At 40.2% G+C, this 27,697-nt stretch overlaps 1 protein-coding gene across 3 annotated transcripts in view; it reads left to right on the top strand.

The window, feature by feature from the left end:
* Positions 1–27,697, top strand: part of MACROD2 (mono-ADP ribosylhydrolase 2) — a 3,190,351-nt gene that overhangs the window by 1,287,709 nt on the left and 1,874,945 nt on the right. For all 3 annotated transcript variants that reach the window (XM_040351278.1, XM_040351279.1, XM_040351277.1), the window contains exon 5: positions 17,060–17,176. In XM_040351278.1, coding sequence (XP_040207212.1) covers positions 17,060–17,176 — 117 coding nt within the window. The remainder of the gene's footprint in view (positions 1–17,059; positions 17,177–27,697) is intronic.

Below are 27,697 nucleotides of genomic sequence, written 5' to 3'. Positions count from 1 at the left end.
AAGCAATTTTATTTCCACAGTTTACTTATCTGTGAAGTCACTTAAGTCACTTATTTTACCATATTTCAACAAAGGCGAACATTTTACATAAAATAATATTTTTGTATTATTATATATTGTATTTGCTTTAACTTTGTTCAGACCTTCCATACAACTTTTTTTTTTTTTTGCAAAATTTTACACCACCCTAATCATGGTGTCTTTCATTATTTCCAACTTGAGCATGCTAGAGAAAAAATGTTTGTCACTTTTATCACAATTTTTTTTTTCTAATCTATTACATTTTCACACTGCACCATGACACTGCAACTTCCTATGTCAAGGTTTCAGAGTCTGGATAATATTCAGGTGGATTTTAGTGGTAGATTAGGGTAAAGCTTGTCAAAGGCAAGAGCTTATCAAAAATCAAATAAAAAATACGTTTTAATCCTAAGTTTTTTAAAGTATATTTGCAATTCTATTTTAATATCTCTTATGTCAATTTATGTTACGATCTACAGGTACATTCTCTAATATACCTAAGATTCCCATAAACCTTACTTTATATTCTTATATAGTGATTTGTATTTATTTTTTATTTTTTTCTTCCTCCAAATATCTATGATGAAAATGTCAATAAAGAAGTATTATATAAAAATTAGGAAAAATAATAATAATAATATGAATGTAGTTGCTCATTCCTTTATCTTTACATAGATCTCTCTAATCTGCAATACCGAGAGCCTTTTGGTTACATATAGCTTGGTAGCTAATTATGTTTCATTCTATCTGTTTTTATTTCTCTGTTACACACAGAGCCCTATGCCTCCCTATCACATGCATTAATGCGTTGCCTCATACCTCTCTATTCCATGCAGTGTTTCATGCCTCTGCTGCAAGCCATGTTTCTTTTATTTTTGGCAAAACAGGGCAGGGTTTTTTGTCAGGTTTTTATTGCTGTCTATGTCCTTCTTGGAAAAGCAGTTACATGAAATCTCTCCAAAGGGGACACAAATGAGCAAAATATTTTTTTGGGTGAGCAAGGAAAGGGCTAAGGTGGTCATAAATGACTATAAAAAAAAAAAAAAAAAAAGTGAAGTGGAGACAGGAATCCTCCCTGCTGGGACATTACATTCTGACAGCGGGACTTTTAGCTGGCAGAATACACTAAACGGGTGCTGCAGCAATTAGTTGAGAAAAGTTTCCCAATATCTAATGACCGACTTATGTTGAATGGGGACAGTCATACATAGATCGTAATTTGAATTTTCCCTGCTGAAACGACCAAATTTTGATCCATCAATGGTCAGCTTAAAGCAGAGCTACACGAATTAGGGGACGTTTCGATTTAAGCACTCCTCCTCCCATCCCCTACCACATTTGACAAGTCATTTTTTTTTTGGGGGGGGGTGTACCTTGTTTTGACAGGTACCTGCTCCCACTCCCGCTCGAATTGCCTAGGCGATATGGTCAGAAGTTCTATATGTTCTTTTTAGCAGACACCCTAGGGAATAAAATGACGGTCATTGCAACGTTTTATCTTCCACGGTATTTGCGCAATAATTTTTCAAACGCCTTTTTTTTTTTAGAAAAAAAAAATGGTTTAATGAATTAAAAAATAACAAAACAGTAAAGTTAGCTCAATTTTTTTGTAAAATATGAAAGGTGATGTTACGCAGAGTAAATAAATACCTAACATGTCATGCTTTAACATTACGCACACTCATGGAATGGCGCCAAACTTCGATACTTAAAAATCTCCATAGGCGAAGCTTTGAATTTTTTTACAGGTTACCAGTTTAGAGTTACAGAGGAGGTCTAGAATTGTTGCTGGCACTCTAATGCCTGTGGCGATACCTCACATATGCGGTTTGAACATCATTTACATATGTGGGCGGGACTTACGTGTGCATTCACTTCTGAGCGCAAGCTACCAGGCCAGGGGCATTTTAATTTTTTTTTTTACACATTTTTTTTACATTTTTAATTTTTTTATCACTTTTATTCTTATTACAAGGAGTGTAAATATCTCTTGTAATAGGAATGGTGTGTGACAGGTTCTCTTTATGGAGAGGTGCGGGGTCAATAAGACCCCACATCTCTCCTCCAGGCTGGAAAGCATGAGATTGTGACAAAAAATTCACCAATCTCATGCTTACTAGCCGCAATCGCGGCTTTGTTTACTTGAGGGTACCCGAGTGTGATGTCATCACATCGTACCCGGGCCTCTGATGGTCATAGAGATGACTGGTGACCATCAGGTCACCAGTCATCTCTATGCTTCCCATCTGGCACCAGACAAATCTTTCTCCGGGCCCCCGATGGCACTATGCCGCTATTATTGTTCTTATTGTGTACAGAATCACCAGCACAAAATAATGATATCTGAATGATGCCTCTAGCTGCAGGCATTGTTCAGATATCCCCCCACAAAGCCCAGGCCGTCATATGACGTCCACCCAGGATGGGAGATCCCATCTGTGGACGTCATATAACAATGGCTGGGTAATGAAGTGGTTAAAGTGGTTGTAAACCTCAGACAAGAAATATGAACAAAGCATATTCTTCTATACACAATAGTGTACTTACAAAAAAATAAATTAAGAGCACTAAGTGTAATTTTTGTCTGCTGCTTTGTTCCTCTGCTATCAGCATGAATCACTTCTGACAAGTTTTCCTGACACCAAGAGAAAAATGGTGACAGGGGAGGGGACTCCAGCTGATTGCCTCAGCTCAGTTCCTGTGTGCTGTGTGAAGGGGCGTGTTTCTTCCCTCCAACCAGCTCTCAGACCTCTCCTCACTAAACTTTGAAGAGTTTAACTTTAGCTCTCTGCCCCCTTTTTTTCTGAACTCTCAGACAAATTCTGCACTTTGAATGGCCGTAGAGAAGAGAGTGCTGCAGATAAACAGGTACAATCTGTGTAGGAGGATTTGTTTTATCTATGTGTTTCACCTTAAGCCAGTCACTTTGCTGAGTATATGTAAGGGTTTACAACTGCTGTAAAGTGGAGCTAAACCCTACTACACTTTACAGCCATGGAAGCGGCCATCTTAGCCCCTGTTTGATCTGCAGTTGCCATGCTGTTGCACATGTAAGTTATGACACCAGCAATTTAATGGCTTGACAGTTTGGTAGAGAGAACAAGCAGCTGTGACAGTTATTATTCACAGCATGCCTTGGATGTAACTGCTTCAGAAAATCATTAAATTAATAGGTTTTGTTTAACTTTAAATCTTTTGTTTTTATAGCTGTCTGTACCACCATGTCTCAGTGACAACTGCAGTCACCCCATAGTTGTCCCTCTGTCACAAGGACAGAAAGTGATGGAATATGTCTCCGATGGGAACACAGGCAAAAATGAAAATCCAGACAGATAGTTTGTTTAATAATAGGCTTTTATTGAACAAATGATTTGAGATACATAGGTAGAATAAACAACAAGTTGTTAGACAGTACAGGTATCCACATATTGTAACTTTCCATGGTACAATTTGACCAAACGGATATGTTAACGCTATCCCCCTTCAGTCTAAAAGTAAAAAATACAAAATAAATGGCTGCAGGCTTTAGATAAAGGACCAAGAAAATAGGCAGGTTGGTTGCAGGATTTTTGGATTATAGATGTGAACAGGTATATTCCAGTGAGCATAATAAAGCCACTTTTCACTAGATATTCGAATATATTCTGTTGTTAAGCCTTAACGCTACGAGAATGAGTGTAATTTAGATAAATGGATTTTTAATTATAATGCGCTTTCCACATATTCCCATATTCCATTGTGTTAATGGCACATGAAAGTCTTTGCTCAGAGTGTGAAAGTACTAAATCTGAGCTGGACTAGATATCTTGGGAGGAATTGTTGTTCTCTGTGCATTGTTGTCCACTTGAGCACAGCAGAGTTTAAAGATCACAGTAAAATGTCAGCATTCAGCTGTGAGAACAGAGCCTCCGAATCTCAGGTTAGCAGCCAGCAGATACCCCATGCTGTGCCTGCACAATTAGAAATACAGACGGTTCCATTAGGTTAGACTCTGCATGGAATTCAGTCTGTATATACAGTATGAAAGGTGGCTCAAAGTGGAGTTCCACACGTTTTTTTTTGTTGTTTTTTTACCTAAAATCTAAAAAAAAAAAATACTCACCAGAAAGGGCTGTTGCTATGCGGAAGTTGCTGTTCTGCCTCTTCCTCCACCGCGGTCCTCTTCTTCTTCATCCTCCATCGTGGTGTCTTCTGGTGAATGGGGCGCACTGCCTTCTGGGAACTGTGTATCCCAGGAGGCAGCCGCCCATTCACAAAGCGTTATGCGAGTCGCACATGCGCAGTAGGAAACGGGCAGTGAAGGCCTATTTCCCTTAGTCAGGATGGAGGCGCCGGACCGAGCGATCGCCATCGGGGGCCCATCATCGTGGGCACCTAGGACAGATAAGTGTCCTTATTAAAAGTCAGCAGCTACAGTGTTAGTAGCTGCTGATTTTTAAAAATAAATTTGAGGGTGGAATCCCGCTTTAAAGCAGAGTTCCGCCCAAAAAAATAATTAAAAGTCAGCAGCTACATATACTGCAGCTGCTGACTTTTAATATGTCGGCACCCAAAGCCGATGTTTCCCTCGACTCTAGGGTGCTGCCGCCACCATCTTTGGTAAGGGACCCAGGAAGTGAAGCCTTGCGGCTTCACTTCCTGGTTCTCTACTGCACATGCGCGAGTCGCATTGCGTGATCCTTCTGGTCCCTGCTGTCTTTTGGGACCTGTGTGTCTCCCAGAAGACAGCAGGGGGACGTGGGAAGGCGCCGGGCGTGGCGTAGGTCACCGCAGCGATCTATGCTGGAAGTGGGAGCAAATACCTGTATTACACAGGTATCAGCTCTTTCCTCCCCCTGAAAGGTGACGAATGTGACACCAAAAAGCGGAAGTTCCATTTTTGGTTGTGTAGCACTACCCCCGAAGGAGCTGCTGGATTGTTTTGGATTGTTTTGGGTGGCACGTTACCTCTATGTCTTTGCCGTCTGGGGTATCAGATGAGAGTTGAGAAAAAGTTCAATGTCCACACTTTAGAATTCTTTTGCTTTGATTTATTTGCTGAACTTGGTAAAAGAATAAAATAAGTAGTTGAAGAGGTGGAAGGTTAATAGATAATAGGTTCAGGTGTACAACTTCTGTCCGAAAACACTCCTGCTTCCAGCAACACAGTTTTCATCGCCACTCTAGCCAGAGTGGGTATTGCACACCCGGATAGGCCTCTCTCACTAGCCTAGCAGCCAGGACGACACACGGAAATTTGGTAAAGTCTCTGCCACAGACCTTCCTTCAGATAGAGATATGTTCGGTCCAAAATCCTCTCACACAGGATTCAGCACCCGGATCTCTCCCGATGAACTTCTTGCAAACTTAGAACTGACAGGCGACCATCATTCAGCCTTTCAGTAATGGTGCGTCCTTCGATGAAGTTCAAGGCCTCTCCTGAGATACCAGCCTCATGCTCAGTGCTCTCCAAGATAGATTCCTTATCGAGTGGCTTCCTCCCTTAGGACGGACATCACAGGACTACTTTGCAAACGTAGACCCAGTCTGACTACCAGGCCTACTTAGTAGATCACAACCCCGGACCAACGTGGTCCCAGAGCCAGGAACACTTGAACAGGAGGGCCACACGCAGGGGGTGGTGGGACGACAGACCCAGGATCAACGACCCTAGACCAATGGCGTCTGTCCCTTAAGTACTCCTCCCCAGCATGCACAGCGGGACGATCAACTTCCACTGATTGGCTGCCGAAGGGGAACACCCAAAACACCTTGACCTGACTGCTGCCACCCTTGGCCTGGGGTGGTAACAGCACCCCAGACAACAACATTGGTCACTCATAGTACAGCCATGGCTGGAACAGAGGCCCAAAATCTGGAAAGAATCATACCGTCTGAGTCAACTAACTCTCAGACTACCCTCTAAATTTAAAGCAGCGCCGGCTAAAAAGTAGCAGGCCACTACAGTTGGAACTCCGCTTTAAAGACACATGCAAAGAAATTACCATTCATTTTTTTTACTTATTCAGCTTTTAAAGGGAATCCCCAGCTATTGTCACATATGTATTTTCTTTGCTATGGTTAGGACTAAAAACATACAGATATAAAAAAAAAATCTCAGTCCATTAAATAGGAAATTGTGTGGAGCTTTGGGCTCATTTACTTTTTATATTTTTCCTCCTTTCTTTTAAAAACCTGTTGTTTACAGAGCCCAATAGCCCAAGCCTAAATATATTACCACACACGTGAGTAACAGGAGTGACTTGTCTCTTATTGGATGCTTCTGTATGAAAAAACTGCATGGGAAGAGACTAAATATACTTTTGATAGCAAAAAGCTCATCTCAATGGCTATATTAAGTTATATAAAGAATTTAATTGTAATGACTTAAATCCACAGAGCCAGTCCAGGCTTGGGAAAGATTGTGACCGTATGGTCGGGGTCCGCCCACATGCCTGGCCAGCACCTAGCTCAGCCTCTCAGAGTCCCCTTCACGGCACAGAGCCCCAGTGAGCACGGGAGGGAGGGGGGAACCCATGAGTCACCAGCTCTCTGGGAGCTCTGAGAACCAGGTAATCGGCTGTGTTTGATCACTTGGTTTTCAGCTTAGAGCCAGCAGGGGACATGTTTGATGCTGCATCCATCTAGGTAAGTATGATTTAAAAAAAAGGATTCCTATACTTCTCTTTTAATACAATGAATACATATGGGGAATAGGGATGAGCTTCGAGTTCGAGTCGAACTCATGTTCGACTCGAACATTGCCTGTTCGCCTGTACGGCGAACAACGAACAATTAGGGGTGTTTGCGGCAAATTCAAAAAGCCGCGGAACACCCTGTTAAAGTCTATGGGAGAAATCTAAAGTGTTAATTTTAAAGGCTAATATGAAATTTATTGTCCTAAAAAGTGTTTGGGGACCTGGGTCCTGTCCCAGGAAACATGTATCAATGCAAAAAATAGTTTTAAAAACGGCCGTTTTTTCAGGAGCAGTGAATTTAATAATGCTAAAAGTGAAACAATAAAAGTGTAATATTACTTTAAATTTCGTACCTAGGGGGGGTGTAAAGTCAGCATGTGAAAAAGCGCATGTTTCCTGTACATAGAACTGTCCCTGCACAAAGTGTCATTTCTGAAAGAAAAAAAGGCATTTAAAACCGGCTTTGCGGCTCTAATGAATTGTCGGCTCTGGCAATTCAGAGATGATTCATTCATAAAAAATAAAAATAAAAAAGCTGGGGGTCCCCCCAAATTCCATTAACAGGCCCTTCAGGTCTGATATGGATATTAAGGGGAACCCCGCCGTCAATTTAAAAAAAAAATGACGTGGGGTTCCCCCCAAATATCCATATCAGACCCTTCAGGTCTGGTGTGGATTTTAAGGGGAACTCCACCCCAAATTTAAAAAAAAATGGCGTGGAGTTTCCACAAAAATCCACACCAGACCCTTATCCGAGCACGTTAACCTGGCCGGCCGCAGAAAAGAGGGGGGGGCAGAGTGCGGCCCTCCCTCTCCTGAACCGCACCAGGCCACATGCCCTCAACATGGGGAGGATGTCCCCATGTTGATGGGGACAAGGGCCTCATCCCCACAACCCTTGCCCAGTGGTTGTGGGGGTCTGCGGGTGGAGGGCTTATCAGAATCTGGAAGACCCCTTTAACAAAGGGGACCCCCAGATCCTGGCCCCCCCCCTATGTGAATTGGTAATAGGGTACACTGTACCTCTACCATTTCACGAAGGAAGTGTAAATAGTTAAAAAAAAACACACAGACACCGTAGAAAAAAATCATTTATTAATAAAAAAAAATTAAAAATCCAGCGATGTGAATCCACTCTCGGCCCAGCCCCCCGCTCCAACGTGGTCTTCTATCCAGCGACGGATGATCTCTCCAGCGACAGGTGATCAGCGGCCCGGTCCAGCGATGAGAAGATCCATCCGTCCAGAGCGCAGCAGGCAGCTCCTCTCTCCGCTGGACACAGCCCAGCGGAATGACGCGCTGGAGCTGTGACATTTCTTATATAGGGGAAGCGGCCACCCATCACGTGACCCCGCCCCCTCTGACGCACCCTCGTATGTCACTGGGAAAGCCTGGTATTTCTCGGCCCGGTATTTCCCGCTGATCCCCCGTCGCTGGAGAGATCATCCGTCGCTGGATAGAAGACCACGTTGGAGCGGGGGGCCGGGCCGAGAGTGGATTCACATCGCTGGATTTTTAATTTTTTTTATTAATAAAGGATTTTTTTCTACGGTGTCTGTGTGTTTTTTTTTAACTATTTACACTTCCTTCGTGAAATGGTAGAGGTACAGTGTACCCCATTACCAATTCACATAGGGGGGGGCAGGATCTGGGGGTCCCCTTTGTTAAAGGGGTCTTCCAGATTCTGATATTGCATATTAGCCTTTAAAATTAACACTTTAGATTTCAAATGTTCGAGTCCCATAGACTTTAACGGGGTTCTAAAGTTTACACGAACATTTGGTGTGTTTGCAAACCGAGTGTATGCGAACCGAACAGGGGGGTGTTCGGCTCATCCATAATGGGGCATATGCTCATAGTACACTTGAAGTACATTTGAACATTTTGCATTTCAGCTTACTCAAGGGGTCAATTCTACCATTTGGCTGACTTACTTTCTGGTATTTAACTTTTGCCCCTCACAGACCTGCTAGCTAAATTCTTACAGTTCTTGCATTTTCTCCCTGCATCAGCACAATTTAAAGCCTATATTTTGTCATAAGTGGCATGAAGGACATTACTTACTATCAATGCAAAGTGTACTTTGTGCTAATGGATACTGCTTTAGTTCAATCTTTTGTTTTCTATTGCTCCCTTATCCTTGCAGTGGTAATAATCTGGTTAATAGAGCCAAGGGATCTGTTAATAGAGCTGAATGAAGTTCTTCAAAATGAAAGCTCACTCATAAATTACATTTTTGTTGAAAACCTTTAGATGAGATCAATTGAATCATTCCCTGTCTTTGCTTAGCTATGTAAGGACTGCACTGATAGAAGTGGATGAGAAGATCCAGGAAAATCAGTGAAAAGATCCTGCTAGTAGAGTGTCTGATAATCCAATGGTGAATGCAATTGACTTCCACTTACTGAGGCTTTTTTGTTTTTTCTTAGGTGCCATTATTATTCTATCACTTTGCTATGAAATAGTAACATATCCTGGATCTTTAGAAATATTTAATATTAAACCACTGTGTGCTTGGTGAGCTTTTGCCATAATGTGCAAGTAAGCACAGCATGCCACCGCCATCTCTGCTGCTGCTACTTCTGGGTTCCCAGGCACCCCCTTTGGCCATTGGTAAGCCACTGATGTGATTTCTGCCTATGCACACAGTGATTACATCATCCCCAGCACCTGGTCTATTCCAAACAACTGTAAGATGGTTGAAATGAACCAACAGTGTAGATGGATGTTGCACTAACCCCGTAGGAGCCACTGGATAGGATGGGTCCTCTGTTGTTTGTCTCAACCTTCTCGAGAAACCTCACCCCTCTTACCTCCTCTGAGTGAACAAACATACAATACCACAGAAAATCTAATTATATATATAAGTAATACTTAGTACCCAATAGTAGTGCTATATTAAAAAAAGCAGGCACCAAACCAGATACTATATTGTCACCCAAAGAGTTAATATGTTGTCACCCAGTATAGTGGGCAACTAGACAAGCATAAAATGGATTAACACTGGTAATATAATTTTTAATCTAGAGTGTTTAACAGTAAGGACTAGGCATACGATGGCATTTGGTGGCCAGATCAGCATTAACAGTAGCAAGGCCACCTCAAGTGTAGCAGTGAGCAGTAGTAAAGTTTAATCTACCGAATGCTGGAACTGTACCAGAGCATATTTATGGTGGCAATACTAGTACTAGATCAACTGGGTATGCACTGTTCAAAAGAAAAAAAAGATGGTAGTGGAAGGGGCAGGGGAATAAAGAGAGCTTGCAGACTAATTTTTATAGGAGGAGGAGTCCTTTGAGATGTTCTTCTGCCAGCTTTTGTTGGAGCCCTCTAAGAGCATTGGTACACTTAACAACAGTCCCGGGTAACCTACATGCAGTAAATGTATGGTATAGTCTCAGCACAGGTGCACAGTAGATGTGGTTCAGATGCAGTGACAGTTAAATATAACTGCATTTAAGGGTTGGCATGAGTGCAGTATAGGTTTCGTAAAAGTATGGTACAGGGCTGGTAGGGATGCTGTGGTATATTGACTGGATGCCCTGCTCTCAATGGCTCAGTTTTCTACTAGCAGTAATAATAATGGGAAAATAGTCCACTCATCAGTTTCCAGAATGCTGCTGTGGACGGTCGCCATAGAAGGGGGCCCCATCAGTCTCTCCCTGAAAACCTCTGGTGATCAGCAGTGGGAAGCAGAGGGTGAGTGTACGCTTCAGCGTCATATTGAGATGTGTAATGTATCCTTTGTAGTGTAGCCATTATATGGCTGTTGTCTCAAACTGCAACTCCCTGCATTCTCAGCTATCTGCATAGAAGTCCATGGGCTTGCTTGACTTTAGCTGTCCTCCTGCTGGCCGGAGGAGTATAGTGCACCATAACATCAGTATCTCAGTTGAGGGAGAGAAGAATAAAAAGCAATGTCTCTGTCTCCATAATGCTTTAGCCCCGCACCTGGCTACACGAACATTAAAAAAATTCTAGTGGAAAGCGGTACGTTTTTTTGGGCAGAATAGACTATGCATGTATCTTCTGCCAAAAAGTCATACTTCTAGCATTTTTTTTACTATTTAGCTTTAAAAATTGCTGCATCATAGTACAAAGGCAGCAGGTACTCCTCTGTACATATTTTGTGTGCAATTTGATTATAATCAATTACTTTTTTTTTTATTTGAAATTGAATATGTTCAGCAAACTAACCATTGTGTTACTATCACATCGATAGGCAAAGGAGACAGAAAGGATGCTCAGATGCTGTTTGCCAACACCACATATTGTGTTTATTCAGAGATCATTGATTAATCTAATGCACTAGAACATTCAACATAATTACATGTGAGAATCAACGACAATTAAGAAAATTATTTTTATAATCCGGAACATAAAAGCATGTTCGTAAGAACAACTTTGATTTAGCTTTATAAATTTTATGACGCAGCTGTACCACTGAATATTGATGATGTTTCCCTGTAATAAAGCTTGAGAAAAAAAAAAACATTTATTTAGAGCTACAAGACACTTGTTACAAGATGATGGGATGAGAATACATCAACATTTTTATTTCTGAGCAGAACTAAACCCACTGATTTAACTATTTACCAAAGCAGGTACATTCAATTCATTTCTGCTAGTGTGCTGATGTCAGCTCTCAACTGAACTTTAACCACATCAGCCTCAGGAAGGTTTTACCCCCTTAATGACCAGGTCATTTTTTGAGATACGGCACTGCGTTACTATAACTGACAATAGCATGATCGTACAATGTTGTACCCAAAAAAAAATTGATATGCTTTTTTCCCCTCAAATAGAGCTTTCATTTTGTGGTATTTAATGACCTCTGCAGTTTACATTTTTTGGGAAATAAACAATAAAATAGCAACAATTTTGAAAAAAAAAAAAAAAACAATACTTTTAATTTCTGCTATAAAACATACCCCCCCCCAAAAAAAAAAATAATAATAATCAAATTTCTTCATTAATTTAGGCCAATAGGTATACTGCTACATATTTTTGGTAAAAGTAATATTTTGGTAAAAGGAGGCCTCTGATCGCTGCCTCATTCCTGTCCGTCTCCCGTGTGTGGAGGAGAGGGAGATGCTGCGTCCTGTCTGTCTGCCGTGGGGGGTAGGGTGGGGGAAATCATTGTATTCCCATGGGGGGGTTGTCGTTGGTTTGCTGCCCCCCCATGCAGTCGTAGATGTCTCCGACGCATATGCTCTGAAGTAGTCCTGTGCCATAAGCTCCGGCATCAATGGCTGACGGTACATGTAGGCATTTATTCAAAGGAAACAGTGAATGAATGATGCTGCCATGTGGGTGGAGCCCTGAACGGCTGTGCAGTTTTAGTGACAGCGTGTACAGGGAGAAGATCCCTGGCCTGCTGTCACGGGGGGTGGGAGGCTGCAGATGCTGATGCTGGAACGTATTACTTTCTTCACCCTAAAAATGGGTTGAACATTAAACATGTTTCAAGGGCAAATTTACCCTTTAAAAAAAAAATATTACCGCCCAGAATAAGAGGGTCGACAAGTGGTTAATGAGGGATTGCTCACTTTGTGTGGGGGCAGACACTGTGTGAATGTACAGAAATTCATAGGTGCCTTTCACACGTGGCAGACTCCATTTTTTTACCAGCGTTCCGTACACTCGCCGGTCCTTACGAGTAAATGGATTGTCTGATCAGGTCCGCTTGAAAAACTGACAGGCGGACCCTATCGGATCCTTCCTGTGAAAGGGACCTTAGAATCATCCATGACACCTTCTCCTTAGAGATATCTAAAAGGCAATTTTAATATTTTCTTTTAGGTATGCTGTGTGATTGGGAACACATAACCAACAGATATATAGTGGGGTTTTCTCAGATTTTATGATAAAAAAGTGGAAATATCCTTTAAAAGCTGAAGTTCTGCATCTCCGTGGCGTCTGCGATTCTATATCTTGACTATGTTAGATCTTGATAATTTCTCCATTTGTACAGCACATAGATATTACCCAACCTGTGAATCTTGATCATGAGACTTGTGAATAAAAAGTACATCGAAGGCCGGTCATACATTGGTCAAATTCCGAAATAAATTTCTTTCGACAATCTAAAATATTTTGTTCAAATTTTGCACCATTAGTGGGCAGCAGCAATGGCCAATTTTTTGTGCGGCCATCGAATTTGAGTGATTGGGCGTGTTGGAAATTATTTGAAAAACAAAGATTTTCTAATCAGTAATGGGAGAATTGTGTGATCAAAAAAGAAATGTTCATGAGCACAAGAAAATAAAATTTACAGAATGAAAAGAAGATTCCCGGCCACAAAACAAATTCTGTAGCAAAATGAGGTGAAATTAAAGGCTTAGGTGCTGAAATTTCGAAATCAATGGAAGTATCATCAGATCACAAAATGTATGGCCTGCATAAGGTCTGAGGTTTATGCACAAAATCTTTACAGCTCCAGCCTATATGTTCAGAGTGATTTTAAACATTTTTTTTCCATATGTTTATTCTGTACTTATAAAAATATAAAAAATAATCATTTTTGGAAAGCAGCTCTTTCTAGAGATACTCTATGAAATGTTACTAATCCTACTTGTCTGTATAGGGATTGACGGTACTGGTCAAAAAATCTGCCGGTCAGATTATTCGAGAGTTCACAGCTTTGGACATCGTTAGTTTTGGCTACCAGCAAAGCTAGACATGACCATATTTGACCCCACTAAGCCCATCAGTATGGAGATGATCCGAGACATTTGTTACTACGAGAGAATGAGTGAATTCTCTGTAATAAGTACATTAGCACAACTGTCTGTCTCCCTCCCTGAGAATTTCATGGAGATAGATCACAGGCTGTCGACTTTCAATGTGTACACTGACAAGGCATTTTGATATAGTGTGACATTCCAGTGAGGGCCAGGCTGAGTGATATCATATCCCAGGACAATGCTCAAAAGATGCCATTGGTCACAGATGCTAATGTATATAGACTGTTGCCTGAGGAAAAATATGTCAAATATCTCTAGTCTTGATATATAAAAATAGTGAAATGTGAATAGCTTAGCGAAGTCATGCCAACTTTCCAGAAATGAGCACATGATAGTCCTTTAACTCTTTCTGATCCCACGTGTTTGGCAGTACATCAGAAGTAAAGGATAATTGTAATTGGACATTGATCATGTTAATGACATAAACTACACATTTAATGTAATCCTAGGTGCTCTGTCCTAGGTAAACACGGCTTTGTGCGTCTTAGTCGAAGCAGGAAGATTAAAATGACTTTGAAGTAAATGTTAGATAATTTCTGACAAAGTATTACAATTAATATTTAGGAATTATTTTTGGATAATGGATGGCATCATTTTGTTGGTGTATTTTTAGAAAATCCTTTAAATACATCAAGGGGGTGAATTAGGGTTCAAGAATAGGTCAGTATTTTAAATTTGAAACCAAAATAAAGAACACAAGGACATGTCTCAAACAAAGTCGAGGAAAGTTCAAAAGGAATCTTAGAAAGTATTATTTCACTGAAAAGGTAGTTGATTCTTGGAATAGACTTCCAGCAGAGGTAGTAAGTCAGTCAACAGTACGTGGTTTCAAACATGCTTGGAACAAACATAGATCTAAAAAAAAAAGTAAATAAAAAAAAGCAAACAAAAATAAATAAAATTACGGTAATACAAAACATGTATAAAAAAACTCAATGGTCTTTTTACTGTCATCACTTTTCTAAGTTTCTATGTTATCTAGCATAGATTATTAGATGTTTGATTTTTCTTTTCCAGTCTGTTTAATGCTTTGATAGATATTTTATATATGTGTTCTGTTTATGTGGTGTTTTTTTTTTTCTTTTCTTTTTTTATTGTATCATAAAGTAATGTATAAGATAAAAAAAAATAAAAATAATTAGCATTTGATTGTAAGCCTGGAAAAAACTCTCCACTAAGGCTTTCAAAGCCCTGTAAAATGGATCCTTCTGTGGGTGCAGTCTAGATGTAAGTCCATCCTGATTTCATACATAAGAGCATTGGAAATGTCACTGTACACCATATAAAGCCGTATGTCATAGTAATGATAGCCTCAGCAGACTCTGTCCAAGCCACACTGCCCAGCACATTTTGCTCTGACCCTGGGGCTTAATTATGGAGTCCATGATTAAGCCCTGAGGGTGAGGTTAAATACATACGTATTTGATTATTATTTTTTTTGTATTATTATTATTTAAAAGAGAAAAGGCAGCTTCCAAATAGACATACATGTACAGTGACGGAAAAGTCGAATGTATACAAAGGCTCCAGTGGCGGTGAAATACAGAAATATTCAATAAATGCCAGGGAAGTCGAAGAGAAGGCCAATACTGACCAGCAAGGTGCAAGGGGACATAAGTATCATCCAGAACATGAATCGGAATTAAGGTTGAATTAGGGTGAACATGGGAATTCGTCCCTTAGAGCCAGTGCCCCAGTGATTATTAGCTTTTTATGAAATGTTACAAGTACAGGTAGATCTTTATTGGTTAAAGGGATTGTTAAGTTTTTTTAAAAGTTCATCTATGGGAAAAGAAAAAAATCTTACCTTGCAGTGAGGCTTTCTCGCCCCCCTCCCTGAACTGCTTCACCAGCTGCATGGACACTGACAGTTGATCAGCCATGGAGGTAAGTACAGCAAGGACTGGAATAGTGGGGGAGGGTGTCTAGCAACATAAGCTAATCCCAGCTTGTAAAAGTTGAAGATATCTAGTTAAATTTCCTGGTGGCCTATGTCTTGGAACTCCACTGTGGTGTTGAATACCTGCTTCACTGTGGTTTCTTCTTTGGGTTCTAAGTCACTACAGAATGGAAGGGTTAATAACATTCTTGCAAAAAGAGCTGAAAAAATCTATGCATATTGGGCACCTCTAACAGCCAGAAGCTCACTAGGTCAAAACCATTGTTGACGTTGCAAGAAATGGTTACATCAGATTGCCTATATTTATATGGTCATCCTTAGACTTAACTCTTTCTCTTTCTAATGCCGACCTTTGGTGCACGTTGAGTACAACCTAAGCAGGAACTAAAGTATTTTTTTTTTAAGTAGGGGATGGTAAAACCCTTGTCAGGTATTTATTTCTGCCACCTGTGACACAATAGAAAGTAGGATGAATTCACCATTATTAGTGTCTTGGTGACAAGTGACAACCTAAAATTTTGGCTTTTCCCATACTTTCAGTCCTAGTGACAGTGGTCACCAGTGTGTTTCCCAGTGAGAACACAGCAACAAAAGCCTGACAGAGGTTTTACTCCTACCCATCTTTATTCAAACAAAAAAATAGTTTTGGTTTAAGATACATTTCAAAAATCAACCCTAAATAGGGTATAAATATAATCATAGCAAACCATACAATTTATATGGGGCCCATCAGAATTTGGGGCTAAGCATCTTTGCTCTACATAACAAGCAGATAACAATAACATTTGGCTAAGACATTTGAATAAACTTTATGATTTTATTATTTGAGAGGCATTCTAAGATTTCTATGAAAGCAATAGGATTCTGTATTATGAGAGGGATTGGCTTCAACAGTTCAAACATGCTATGGTTTCATAAACAGTATTCAGTACTGTTCCACTGGATGCAGTTCTCTCTTAGTTTGGGTTCACACCACAGCATGGAGCAGCTCACAGCAGGGGTCCTGTGCGTCTCTGTTCACCTCTTCAAGTCCGAATTCAGCCAGAATTTTGGGCTGAATTCGGACCTGAAACAGACCAGAAGACACACATGACTCCTGTGCAATTCGCCCTGGAGCCACTCTGAAGATGTGTGAACTGGCTCCATAGAGGGCAGGTCACAATCTCCTGACATGCAAATTGGATGATCCTTCATTTGTAGGGTCAGTCTGGTCCAGTAAGGGAGTTTGTTCTGGGAATATATGAGAGAAAAAGGGAAAGGTGTGTCTGTTACATTTACTTATTTTGAGTAGAGAAGCACAGGGGGCTTTATTGGTTTTTAGGTGGGGGCCACATCACATGTCCTTGACTACATATAAATACATCATCTTTTCAGAAAAGTTATCTGTTGAAAAGGCTGCATTTATAATATCATCGCTTTGTAGAAAATATTGACAGATATATGAATGTGTTTCTTTCCATGCAACTTTGAAATAAAAATACTTGTTCTTGAATTGAAGTAAATGAAATGCATGTAATTGATATGTAATATTCGTTCAATGAGCAATATTTGACCATGGGGATGTTATTGTTTGTTTCTTTCATGTAGACAATTATATTGCTGTTATGTGTCAGCTCAAGTGCTATATGTGACCTTTTTTTTATGATTTTTTAAAATGAAATGCATTAGGATTTTTTTTATATTATACTAACAAGCCATTTTTATGTAATTGGCAGTGGATGGGTGTATACACAGAGCATCAGGGCCTTATCTTATGGCTGAATGTCGTACATTGGGAGGCTGCCCTACGGGACAAGCTAAAATTACCTGCGGGTATCAATTGCCAGCAAAATGTAAGTCACAGTTCTTTCTTATGCCATGGTAATTTAGGACTGTATTGTTGAAGTGATGACAAAAATGCAAAACCTGTCCACATTCTTTGTAGGCAATGAGACCCAGTCGATAAAAAGTGTAATGTGCCATACCTCGCCTCAGATTAATTCATGTCTTGATATTTCATCTGCATGTATTGGACAAGATGTCAATAGTACTACACCTTATACTATTATGTAAAGCAGGCCATGCTAAACTGTTTTTTTTTTTGGGAGCCACATTTAGTTTTTTATTTCTTTATGGCCCTCGTTGGTTTAGGGGTAAAAAAAGTGAATGTTCCCTCAGCTGTTCTCCAGTTAATAAGTTACACTTCCTTTCATTATTTTACAGCTAGATTTTTGGGGCAATAAAAAAAAAAAAAAAAGCAAATTTTACTATAATGCCAAGTTTTGAAGTGCCATACTTTTTTCCCCCTGAAATTAAAAAGGGACAGTCCTTAGTAGACATAATGTGGGCTCTTGAAGAGTAAGGCTTTATTCACACGTCCTTTATTCACATGGTGCAGCAAGTATATCGCTGATACCTGCAGCTAGGTTTCCAGATGCTCATATCAGCAGTGGACATTTAGCCTGTACAACTCAATGACAAGCTGAAAGAAGCCTGGGTGGTCTGCAGTTGTAAGCATGTATCTGTACATCCAATAGGTACCTGCAGTTAGGGACAGGTATTCAGTTCTGCGTGCAATCTGCCTATTTCTGAGTCAGACATCTCTTACTAATCGCAGGTAACCACTGGATTTGAAGATGCCTGCTTAGGGCCGCAGACAGCCCCCCGCTCGGTTGAGCCTGCCAAATGAGTTGTACAGGCTGAGCAGCCACTGCTGGTCGGAACACCTAGTATCCTGGCCACAGGTATCCACAGTATACTTGTCTCACCATGACTGATTTAGAATGTGTGAATTAGTCCTCCTAAGTCATCCAACTATTCTATCTGGATTTGACGTGCTTATAATAAATTAACTGTTTAGACATGATTTTGACCCCTGAATGTGATGTTGTGTGTTATTAAAACTGTCTTTAGGCTATAGACTTGCTACTGACTATTTTCTATATGTACTACTTGCATTTGGGGTACACAAATGCTAGCACAACTAAAAAGATTTTGTTCTGCTTCACCTTTTTTGCTTTAAGCATTTTGTTTCTTGTCAAAGTCATAGCTGAGCTTTACTCTATTTTGTACATATGTCTTTCAGCATCTTTGATGCCTTATTTCCTCACACTGAAGCCTGGGCAATTAACACAGATTGTGTAATATTCTCTGGCTTAGAGGCTTATGCAAATTATTTATTAACAAGCTCAAAAGAGCAGGGGCATGTATTTATTCCAGACTGAGAATTAAAACGAGAAACTTATGATTTCTTAGTCATTGTATTTTTAATTTCCCCTTTTGCTTAAAATTTCAAGTTTTGTAGCCTTTTTTATACATTTTTTATTCTACAGCTAGTGTATCATTTACTTTAGGTGCAGGTGTTTATTACACTGTTGTATTCTAAAAGTTAAACTTTGTTGACATGAGCCTTTTCCTTCTCATTTATCGGTAGACACAATGTTAAAGGAGTGAGTGATGATGCAATTTTAGGGGAGTGTCACACACACTTTGCACTCTTGCTCACGCCATTCAGTATAAAGCAACATCACTGCTCCTTGTCATCTTCCTTAGTTGGTTTTTGCTATCTGCCTACATTCACTACATTGACTTGGTAACAAATGGCCATGTAAACCTATCTTGCTACTAGCAGCCAGTTTACAAATACTAAAGGCTTAGCAATATACCCTGAGCTACATTGTCTCTGTCTTTCAATAGAACATGTTGCATCCTAGACACACAGGTGAGGCCCCGTACACACCATAGAATCTATCCGCAGATAAATCCCATCGAATGGGTTTCAGCGGATAGATTCTATGGTGTGTACACTCCGGCGGATATTTATCCGCGGATATTTCCGAATTCCAGCAGATAAATATTTGTCGACATGCACAGAATATCTATCCGCTGGAATCGGATCCCACGGATGGATCCGGTGAGTCTGTACAGACGAGCGGATCCATCCGTCCAAAGGGATTCCCCGCACGCGTCGTAATGATTTGACGCATGCGTGGAATTCCTTATATGACAGCGTCGCGCCCGTCGCCGCGTCATAATCGCGGCGACGGCGCGACACGTCATCGCCAGAGGATTTCAGCGCGGATTTCAATGCGATGGTGTGTACACTCCATCGCATGAAAATCTGCCGAAATCCTCGAGAGGATTTATCCGCGGAAACGGTCCGCTGGACCGTATTCGCGGATAAATTATCTCGTGTGTATGGGGCCTAATAGTTATACTGTAACTGGTCCCTCCATCTTATGATCCACTAACAGTTCAGGCGCTGCCTGCAAACCAGCAATCAAGGGTCTGACATTAACACACTGGAATATTGTCTTCCTCTTGAGTCCTCCATATCTCCATCAGGCATGCCCCCCCCCCTCTATTCTGTTTTGATTTTGCCACAGGATTTAATGGGACAAATTGCAAACCTGATAGCTGATTCTGACTTCAGAGGACATAGGTGTATGTTCACATGGAATCTCTAGCTGATCTGCATGTAGCCTGAGTGGCCTTTGATCCTTCTACCACAGTGACTATGTCTGAAGAAAAGTCTTGAATATCTTTAATGGATGATATTGCACCTTAGAAGCCTCAATACGCTGTAATTTCTCCCAGGCATAGATTAAGCTTCAGCTTCCACCAATGGTGCTATTGGTCTACGATCTACTATAACCTTTCTGGTGCACTTGCTGGTCCCAGATGTTCTTTACAGAGACTGGGATACTTCTAATAAGCTATTCACTCCTCCCGAACATTTAGCAGTTCTTTAGCTGTTTGGGTTTTTTATTAAGAAGTGGGCCTTTCTGGCTGTGTTTTTGGTAATATCTTATCTTAATAAAGCCCTAACATTACTGTAGAGGGTGATCCTGTTTTTAGAGGATCCCATCAATAAACATTTGGATATTACTTTCAAAACCATGTTTTCTCTGGCTGGCCTTGCATTACAACTTACCTCGGCCATGATGCTAGTCTGTCAAACCTTAGAAGAATGTACTAATACCCTGAAAAGGGATCCTGTTTCTCTCTAAACTGATCCCTGTTTGCGGAGAGTTTCGAGTAGTGCCATCAGTAATACGCTATCGGGTTGACAGGTTAGTGGAGATCACATGTCTTATTTTACACATGAGTCTCCTGTCAGAAAACATGTGGATGACACTTTGGTTGAAATGCTGAACTTTGGAACAAACATAGCAAAAAGGTTTGCTGCACATGCCCTTAAAGGGACAGCGTCTTTTTTGAGATGCCTTGGATGCCTTCATCAAGGTTGTTTCTGGGTGTACAAAATTCATCTGCCTTTACAGAAGAAGTTCCTTTTGCAACTCCCAGGCCTCAAACTTCAAAGCCAGATTTATGCCAGATACCCATTTTAGCTGTAAACCTTGGACCTTCAAATCCCCCAAGCCTGCTGACAAATAGTCTTGAGCATGAAGGGACAACCCACTTTTCAGAGTGGATTGGTGTCTGTTAGCCTTTGCAGCCATTGGGTCAGACAGAATCTAAATGTCTGGGTACAGGCGGTTGTTTCTATGAATGATGTATACTTGTATGTCCCCACTTTTCCTGCACATCAGTGATCATTTTGCTTTGCTGTGGGCTCCTAGCGCTTTCACTTTGCGGCCCTGCCATTCAGCAACCCAGGTGTTCACAATGTCCTGACCAGTGTTGTTGTTGTTGCACTCCCAGCGCATTCCTTTTGTGGAATATCTGGACAACGACCTGTGGAGGGAATAGTTGGTCCAGGTATAACTGACAATGTGCTATAGGTAACACAGACCTTAAAAAGGTTGGATCCTGAATACTTTAGAAGTCAGAGTTACAGACAAAAGTTGTAGTTGCAGACTTATCAGTGGGTGTATCTGTGGCTTATCCTACATACTGTTCAAGTCAGAACCATCATATCTGCAATGTGTGTGTCTGAGTTGGCGCCTTAGTCTTGTAAAGAGACACTTCTGGTCAACAAGGGGACAAAGTGGTGTTGAGACCCAGGGCTTTCTTTTCTTTCTAAGGTAGTTTTGGCATTTCACTTCAACCAGGGCATTTTTCTTCTGTCCATTGCAAGAGATGGAGATTCCCTTTCATTGTCTAGGTGGTGTTTGTATTACGCGTGTATACCTAGGGGCCATTGCTTACATTAGCAGAACTGATTTTCCCTTTGACATCCCTCATATGACCCATATCGGCTTCCTTTTCACAATTTCTTCATGATTCTATGCTTTCTTTGCATTTGTCTAAGCACATTCTACTAGATCTGTGAGTGCTTTATGGGCTTTTTTACAACAGGAAGGCTACCATCTGTCCACAGTTTCACAAATTGGATATTCAGGCCTCATCTGTTGCCTGCTTTAAGAGTAAGGTCCTTCAGATAGCTCCTTGTGCTGCAGGCACCCCCCACTAATGTTGTGTTGTTGGCCTGTTAGTGTTTTGTTACTGTTGCCCACCCCTCAGTTGGACAGATTTTAGACATTCCAGTTGTCTCTGAATCCTATGTACCCCAATGAACAAAAAATTAAATAGTATTTCTTACTTTCTTGGATTTAATTAAAAAACGCAGGTCATTCCCCTCTGTGTCTATGACCTTACTCTCCTAGTATTGCTTTTCTACTAAAATGAGGCATCCTGGGAGTGGAAATTGTTACATTAGGCTGGTTACTGTTTCTTTTTTTTTTGCCTGTGTCCAAATACTTCTGTAGGCAGCAGTAGAATACCATTGTCTCTAAATGCTGTGTCCCCCAAGGAACTCCAAAAATAATTTTATAGTAAGTACAAAAATCTAATTATTTTCAATTGTAACTGTTACTACCGTGTCTGAATTTCACCAGAACCCATTGGCACCCAACTTTTAGTTCCCAAACCAGCAACTCTCTGCTAGGATCACCACTATTACAACGATTATTTTTGATTTGCTGCCCTAGGCATAGTTAAGAATATTGTGATAATGTGTTGATAAGCTTGTGTTAAGGAATCCTATTTCTACAGATAATGGGAAAAAATGTGTGATCACTAACTACACAGGGAAAATAAACTTCCTAGCCTGACCTGCCTTTAGGCACACGCCTTCTTTGCTTAATAGTAAAGCTAGCCTTGTTTACTATTTAAGGCTATTTTTTTTTCAACTAAATGCATTTTATTGAAATGATTGTTTGCTATTTCAGCTGTGTTTTCCTTCCCTCCTATCTTCAAAAAGAAACAATGAACCCTAAAACAACAAGATATTGCCTTGTTTTTTTTGGGGGGGGGGGGCTAAAGAATTTACAGTTCCTGTTAGTATGTATAATCTGCATTGTAAACAGCATCTGTAACTGGAACAACCAGTAATACAATATAAAAAAAAGATCCATACCTATCTTAGGTGCTTATCTTTAATTTGGTGGGGGAGGTTCTCCTGATGGTGTGTTCTAGGGGAGGGTAGTCATAGGTGCTTGACTGTTTGCCCTTATGATTAAAGTAACAAGTTAATGCAGTAGTTCTCTCAGTCCTCAGTTGAGTAGTCTATGAGTAGGTGGGCTGATCAAAGCTAAAATGTATTGCTTTGTGGATTTCACACAATAGGCACGTTTTCTTACTTATTTCTGATTGGGTTAACATTGCACACAAAACTTTTTTTTATTGTCAGAGGTAATCTCTTAAGCTAGCCAATAAAGTGTAAACTCTATCCCAAAAAAACAAATTGCTGCAATTTGGCGATTTTATTTTTTTGAGGACGGAGCTTGTTCATGTAGTGTTCTGATGGTCTCCTACTCTTGTGTCTGCACTACGTGTTGCACTGTGAGTTCTTCCCCCTCCACTGTAAGTCTCATATCCTTTAGGACAACAATTCTTTCATCATGCCAATGTAGTACATTTTGTGTGGGGCACTTAAGCCCAAAGAAAACTGTCCCCACTATGAAAAGGCTAGTCAATTGTCCGTGCCTTACAGGCTAAAAGCTTCCAGTCCTCCCCTGCTATTAGCATACTATAAAAATCACAGTTCCGTTTTACACAGTTTCAGTAATGTATTATCCAGTATGTGTAAGATTAAATTGATAATAATAATAGTTTCTCATCCTCCTAATGCTACACATTTATTACTGTGTAAATAAGCGTTCCATTTAATTCTAAAATAAGTAATGGAGTGACAGAAATGACCCAGCCTTCTTTAGCCAGAATAATATATACATGTCAACTGATAACAGCCTGAATTTTTTGAAAAATAATGGTGCTCTGAGCTGCATACACTTGATAATGTTTGACTGCTTTGAAAGCGGTTGTTAGAAAAAAAAAAAAATAAAATTATTCATGTAGATTTGTGGATAGTGAATATGTTCATGCCCAGAGAGATCAAACTGATATATTGTGTTTTCAGCTGCTGTGCAAAGGCTGATTGGCAATTACTGTGAAGGCATCTGTCACATGTTAACACACAGTAGCAGTTCGTAGAATGCGACTGTGGAATTTATCTACCCCTCTAAAGTGGCCTGATCAGAATTCCACCATTGCAATAGAATAGGCTTATGAAAAACAATAGATTTCTCAGGCTTCTAAATTAGAATGAAAACAATTCAGAAGCCTTATGTTCATTTGAGACATATGCTTGAAATATATTTAATAATTAATGATTGCAGGCCACAGGTGGGTAATATGACACATTTGTTTTGTGTTCTTTAACCATCAGAGATACTAGTGAAAGGTCATATCAGTTACATGAGCTGGTTATCAAAGCATCTATATCAGGATTGCATCTTTGACAAGCAGAGGTGCAGAGTGCATTCATCTTTAGATGATAATATAATAATTGTTTGTGTTGAGGACTCTATAAAAGTTGGACAGGGTTCTTCTTCAATTATGAAATTAGTTTGTCCATGAGAGTCAGAAGCTGCTACAACTTATTGCCCCAAATCATACATTTGCTGTCACACGTGCATTGAAAATATTGAATGAGCAAAAATCAATGTATTTTTAGCATTTTTTTTTTTTTTGCAGCTGGTGTTCCTTTAAGTTTTGGCTGATATGTGTGCCATACACCCTATATTGAACCCAAAATAAACCCAGATCACCACTGAAAACGTTTATGCATACTATGAGCCCAGTTACTGGCTTAACTTTGTGCTCTGTCACCAGGGCCGATCCACCCTATAGGCTCACTATGCAAGCCGCTTAGGGCCCCACAAAGCTGTGGAGGGCCCCCAAATTTCTAGAGGCCCCCGCCTGGTGAGAAGTTATTTCCGGCCCCTCACCCCGCTTCTCAACTCGCTGGCTGCATGGGAGAAGAGGTAAGAAGTCAGCACCCCCCTCTTCTCACTTTAATGTAAGATGTAATTTCCAACAGCAGAACACCCCCTTCCCCGCTTCTCAACTTTAATCTTTAATGTGACATGTCACTGTCTCAACTTGAATGTGACATGAAATTTTGCTTAGGGCCCCAGGGAGGATAGGATCGGCACTGTCTGTCACCTCCCTCTGACCCCAAACATCTAGCTGCATGACCACTTCTGATCTCACTTGCCCAACTTTATTGCAACAAGTGGCAATGACTGGGCTTTGATGATCAAGTTGGAGTAGATATAAAAATACCTCCAATAGGTACACATACAACACTAGAAAACTGACTGAAGTTGCAACTCTTGCCCACACTATGCAAAATAAAGAAAAATAAAATGCAAAATAAAGAAAATGACTGGTGTTGAGATTTAAAAGCCCTCCGCAATGTGTCGCCTAACAACCCTCTCTTAATTTCACCTACCACCAACATAGCTGGATTACTAAATGGTCATAATAGGCCATTTAGTAAGGCAGCAGTGCTACCAGAGGTGGAAAATAACCCTTTGTGTTATTTTTCTGGCAGGTAACCTATCTCATGTATGACAGAAAGTTTAAGACTACCGCTTAACTTGTCATTGCAATCCAGAATGTTCTGATAGACGGTTCTCTGTACTTAGTGTTCAGCCTCTGTGCACCTAGAACCAAAGGCTGGCAAAGTAGAGAAATTATTTCCCAAGTTTTCTAGTCATTACTATGTGTAAAAAGAGACAATCTGTCACTTTCAACCTCTTCTTTGGCATGTCTTGTGTTACTATCAAAGTCACAATGACAACTGCTGAGATCAGTTATGTGCAGTTAACTTCCCTCAGTTGCTTTTCCCACAGATTTGTTTGAGAAGGTAAGAAGTTCTGATGCCAATAAAAGCTGTCGACACTGGCCCTGAAGCTAGTGAAAATTGGAAAAGTACACATAGGCAGGGTAGTTAGTACACAGAGCAATACTCAACTATTTCAGTTAGAACAGGGTTGTTGCATATATTTGCAAAAAAATGTGAAACCTCTTTTGTTTATTTTTATTTTTTTTGTTGCTGATTATTGGGAAAGTATGCTGGGGAATGTTTTGTATTCATTTTGTGGCTATGACATCTAATCTACAGTGGTCCAGTCTACTGTGGTAGGAAGTGAAGCAGAATGAAAAAGTTGACCTTGGTAAACAGGAAGTATAAATCTACAAATCTCACCTTATTTTATAATGACGTTTTAATTTGTTGCCAGTATCTTCTGTGCTGCAGCTATTCTATGTTTTTGGCTAATTCAAATAATTTAACTTTCTCTTTTATCTACTGATATTCAGGCAGCACCTCTTATTTGTAGGGCCATCATGATTGTGTTGCATTGTATGATACGTTATGCTAGCTTGTATTATTTCCCCTGAAATGTAGAGCACCATAAAATATGCTGCTATCATAAAGAGTTGTTGCCACTCATATCATTTGTGTTGGTGGTTGTCTAAAAGATTGAAATATTTTATTGAAGGATAGACAAATTCTGTATCTTGGTGAAAAGGTCTCCCTGTTTGCTCTGCATAGCTTTCTGTGTAATGTTTTTTTTACAATCAAGAGACTTTATAAATAGATTCTGGTACACTAATTGGTCATCTGACCCATGGGTTACACACTACTTGTCTACAGCAGAAGGAAGACAAACCTGTGCCCTTCAGATGCTCTTCCTGCTCCTTCTTCCCCGAACAGCCCCAAAGGATTCTGGGGGTTGTAATAGCTCAGTAATTGTAAAACATAGGTTGGCCATGTTTGCTTTATTGTAGTAACAACTTAGCTTTGACGTGCAGTGAGACCTGATTTGAAATATCTCCAGAAATTGCTCCAATTTTAGGTATCATAAATTTCCTGTTCATGTTTCATGTTGATTTATTAAGGGCAGTAAATCATTCTACTGTGTGTACTCAGGGTTCATTAACCTTTTATTGATGGGGGGATGTCTTACATTTTTTGTTATTTACTGACCCAGGCAAAATATTTTCTACCTCATTAACACTGATTGAAAATTTCATGACAATTATGTGCCATGATAGCAATTAAATGTAATTTATCAAACCTCTGGACTGACGTGATTAATGTAGTGGTTTGATTTTGTTTGATTGCAATTAGCTGGACCAGAAAGATAGTATGTGTTTAATGAACTTATGGTTATTTTATGTGCAGCGCAAGATGGTGATTACGTGACCATGCCTTTTAAAATGAGTGCACAGAACATATTGACTAGCCATATGTGAAAACATGGGCCAGTCCAGGTTGGTGATAATGTGGGAATGGAAAGTAAAAGAAGGCAAAGCTGCACAGAATGTTTGATAGAATGTGCAAAGACTTTAAATGAATAAATGTCTTTATGGGTAAGTCTAAGGTGCATTTAAAGTTTTTTTTTTTACACTTTAAAACATAATTTGATCCTTGCTGGAAATGCTTTATTGTAGAATTTGTATCCAACTTCCCTGAAAATGAATTAAGGACAACATCTGCTTAGTTGGGGATCTACTTCTGACATTAGACCTATAATGGGCATATATGGACAAATGTATAAACTGTCAACTTTTGACTGGCTGTAGTAATAATGCCTCTTGGTATATTGTAGTAGTCCAAGTTTTATACCAACTTTGACAAAGTGTTAAAAACGGGGAAAATAGTTGTATGAGAATTTCCTGAATACTAACATAATCAGTACTTTGTGAGATACAGTGGGCCAGATTCAGAAAGAGATACGACGGCGTATCTCCTGATACGCCGTCGTATCTCTGATTGCGCTCGGTCGTATCTATGCGACTGATTCATAGAATCAGTTACGCATAGATATCCCTAAGATCCGACAGGTGTAAGTGTCTTACACCGTCGGATCTTAGGCTGCATATTTACGCTGGCCGCTAGGTGGCGCTTCCGTATGTTTTACGTGAGGAATATGCAAATTAGGATTTACGCCGATTCATAAACGAACGACCGCCCGGCGCTTTTTTTTTACGTTGTTTGCGTTCGGCTTTTTCCATCGTAAAGTTACCCCTGCTATATGAGGGGTATGTGCGGCGTATCCTATGTTAAGTATGGCCGTCGTTCCCGCGTCAAATCTTGAAAATTTTACATCGTTTGC

The sequence above is a fragment of the Rana temporaria genome, chromosome 4 (assembly GCF_905171775.1).
Source record: "Rana temporaria chromosome 4, aRanTem1.1, whole genome shotgun sequence".
Taxonomy (NCBI): Eukaryota; Metazoa; Chordata; class Amphibia; order Anura; family Ranidae; genus Rana; species Rana temporaria.
Note: the sequence above shows the minus strand (reverse complement) of the source record. Positions and strands in the feature narration are given on the sequence as shown.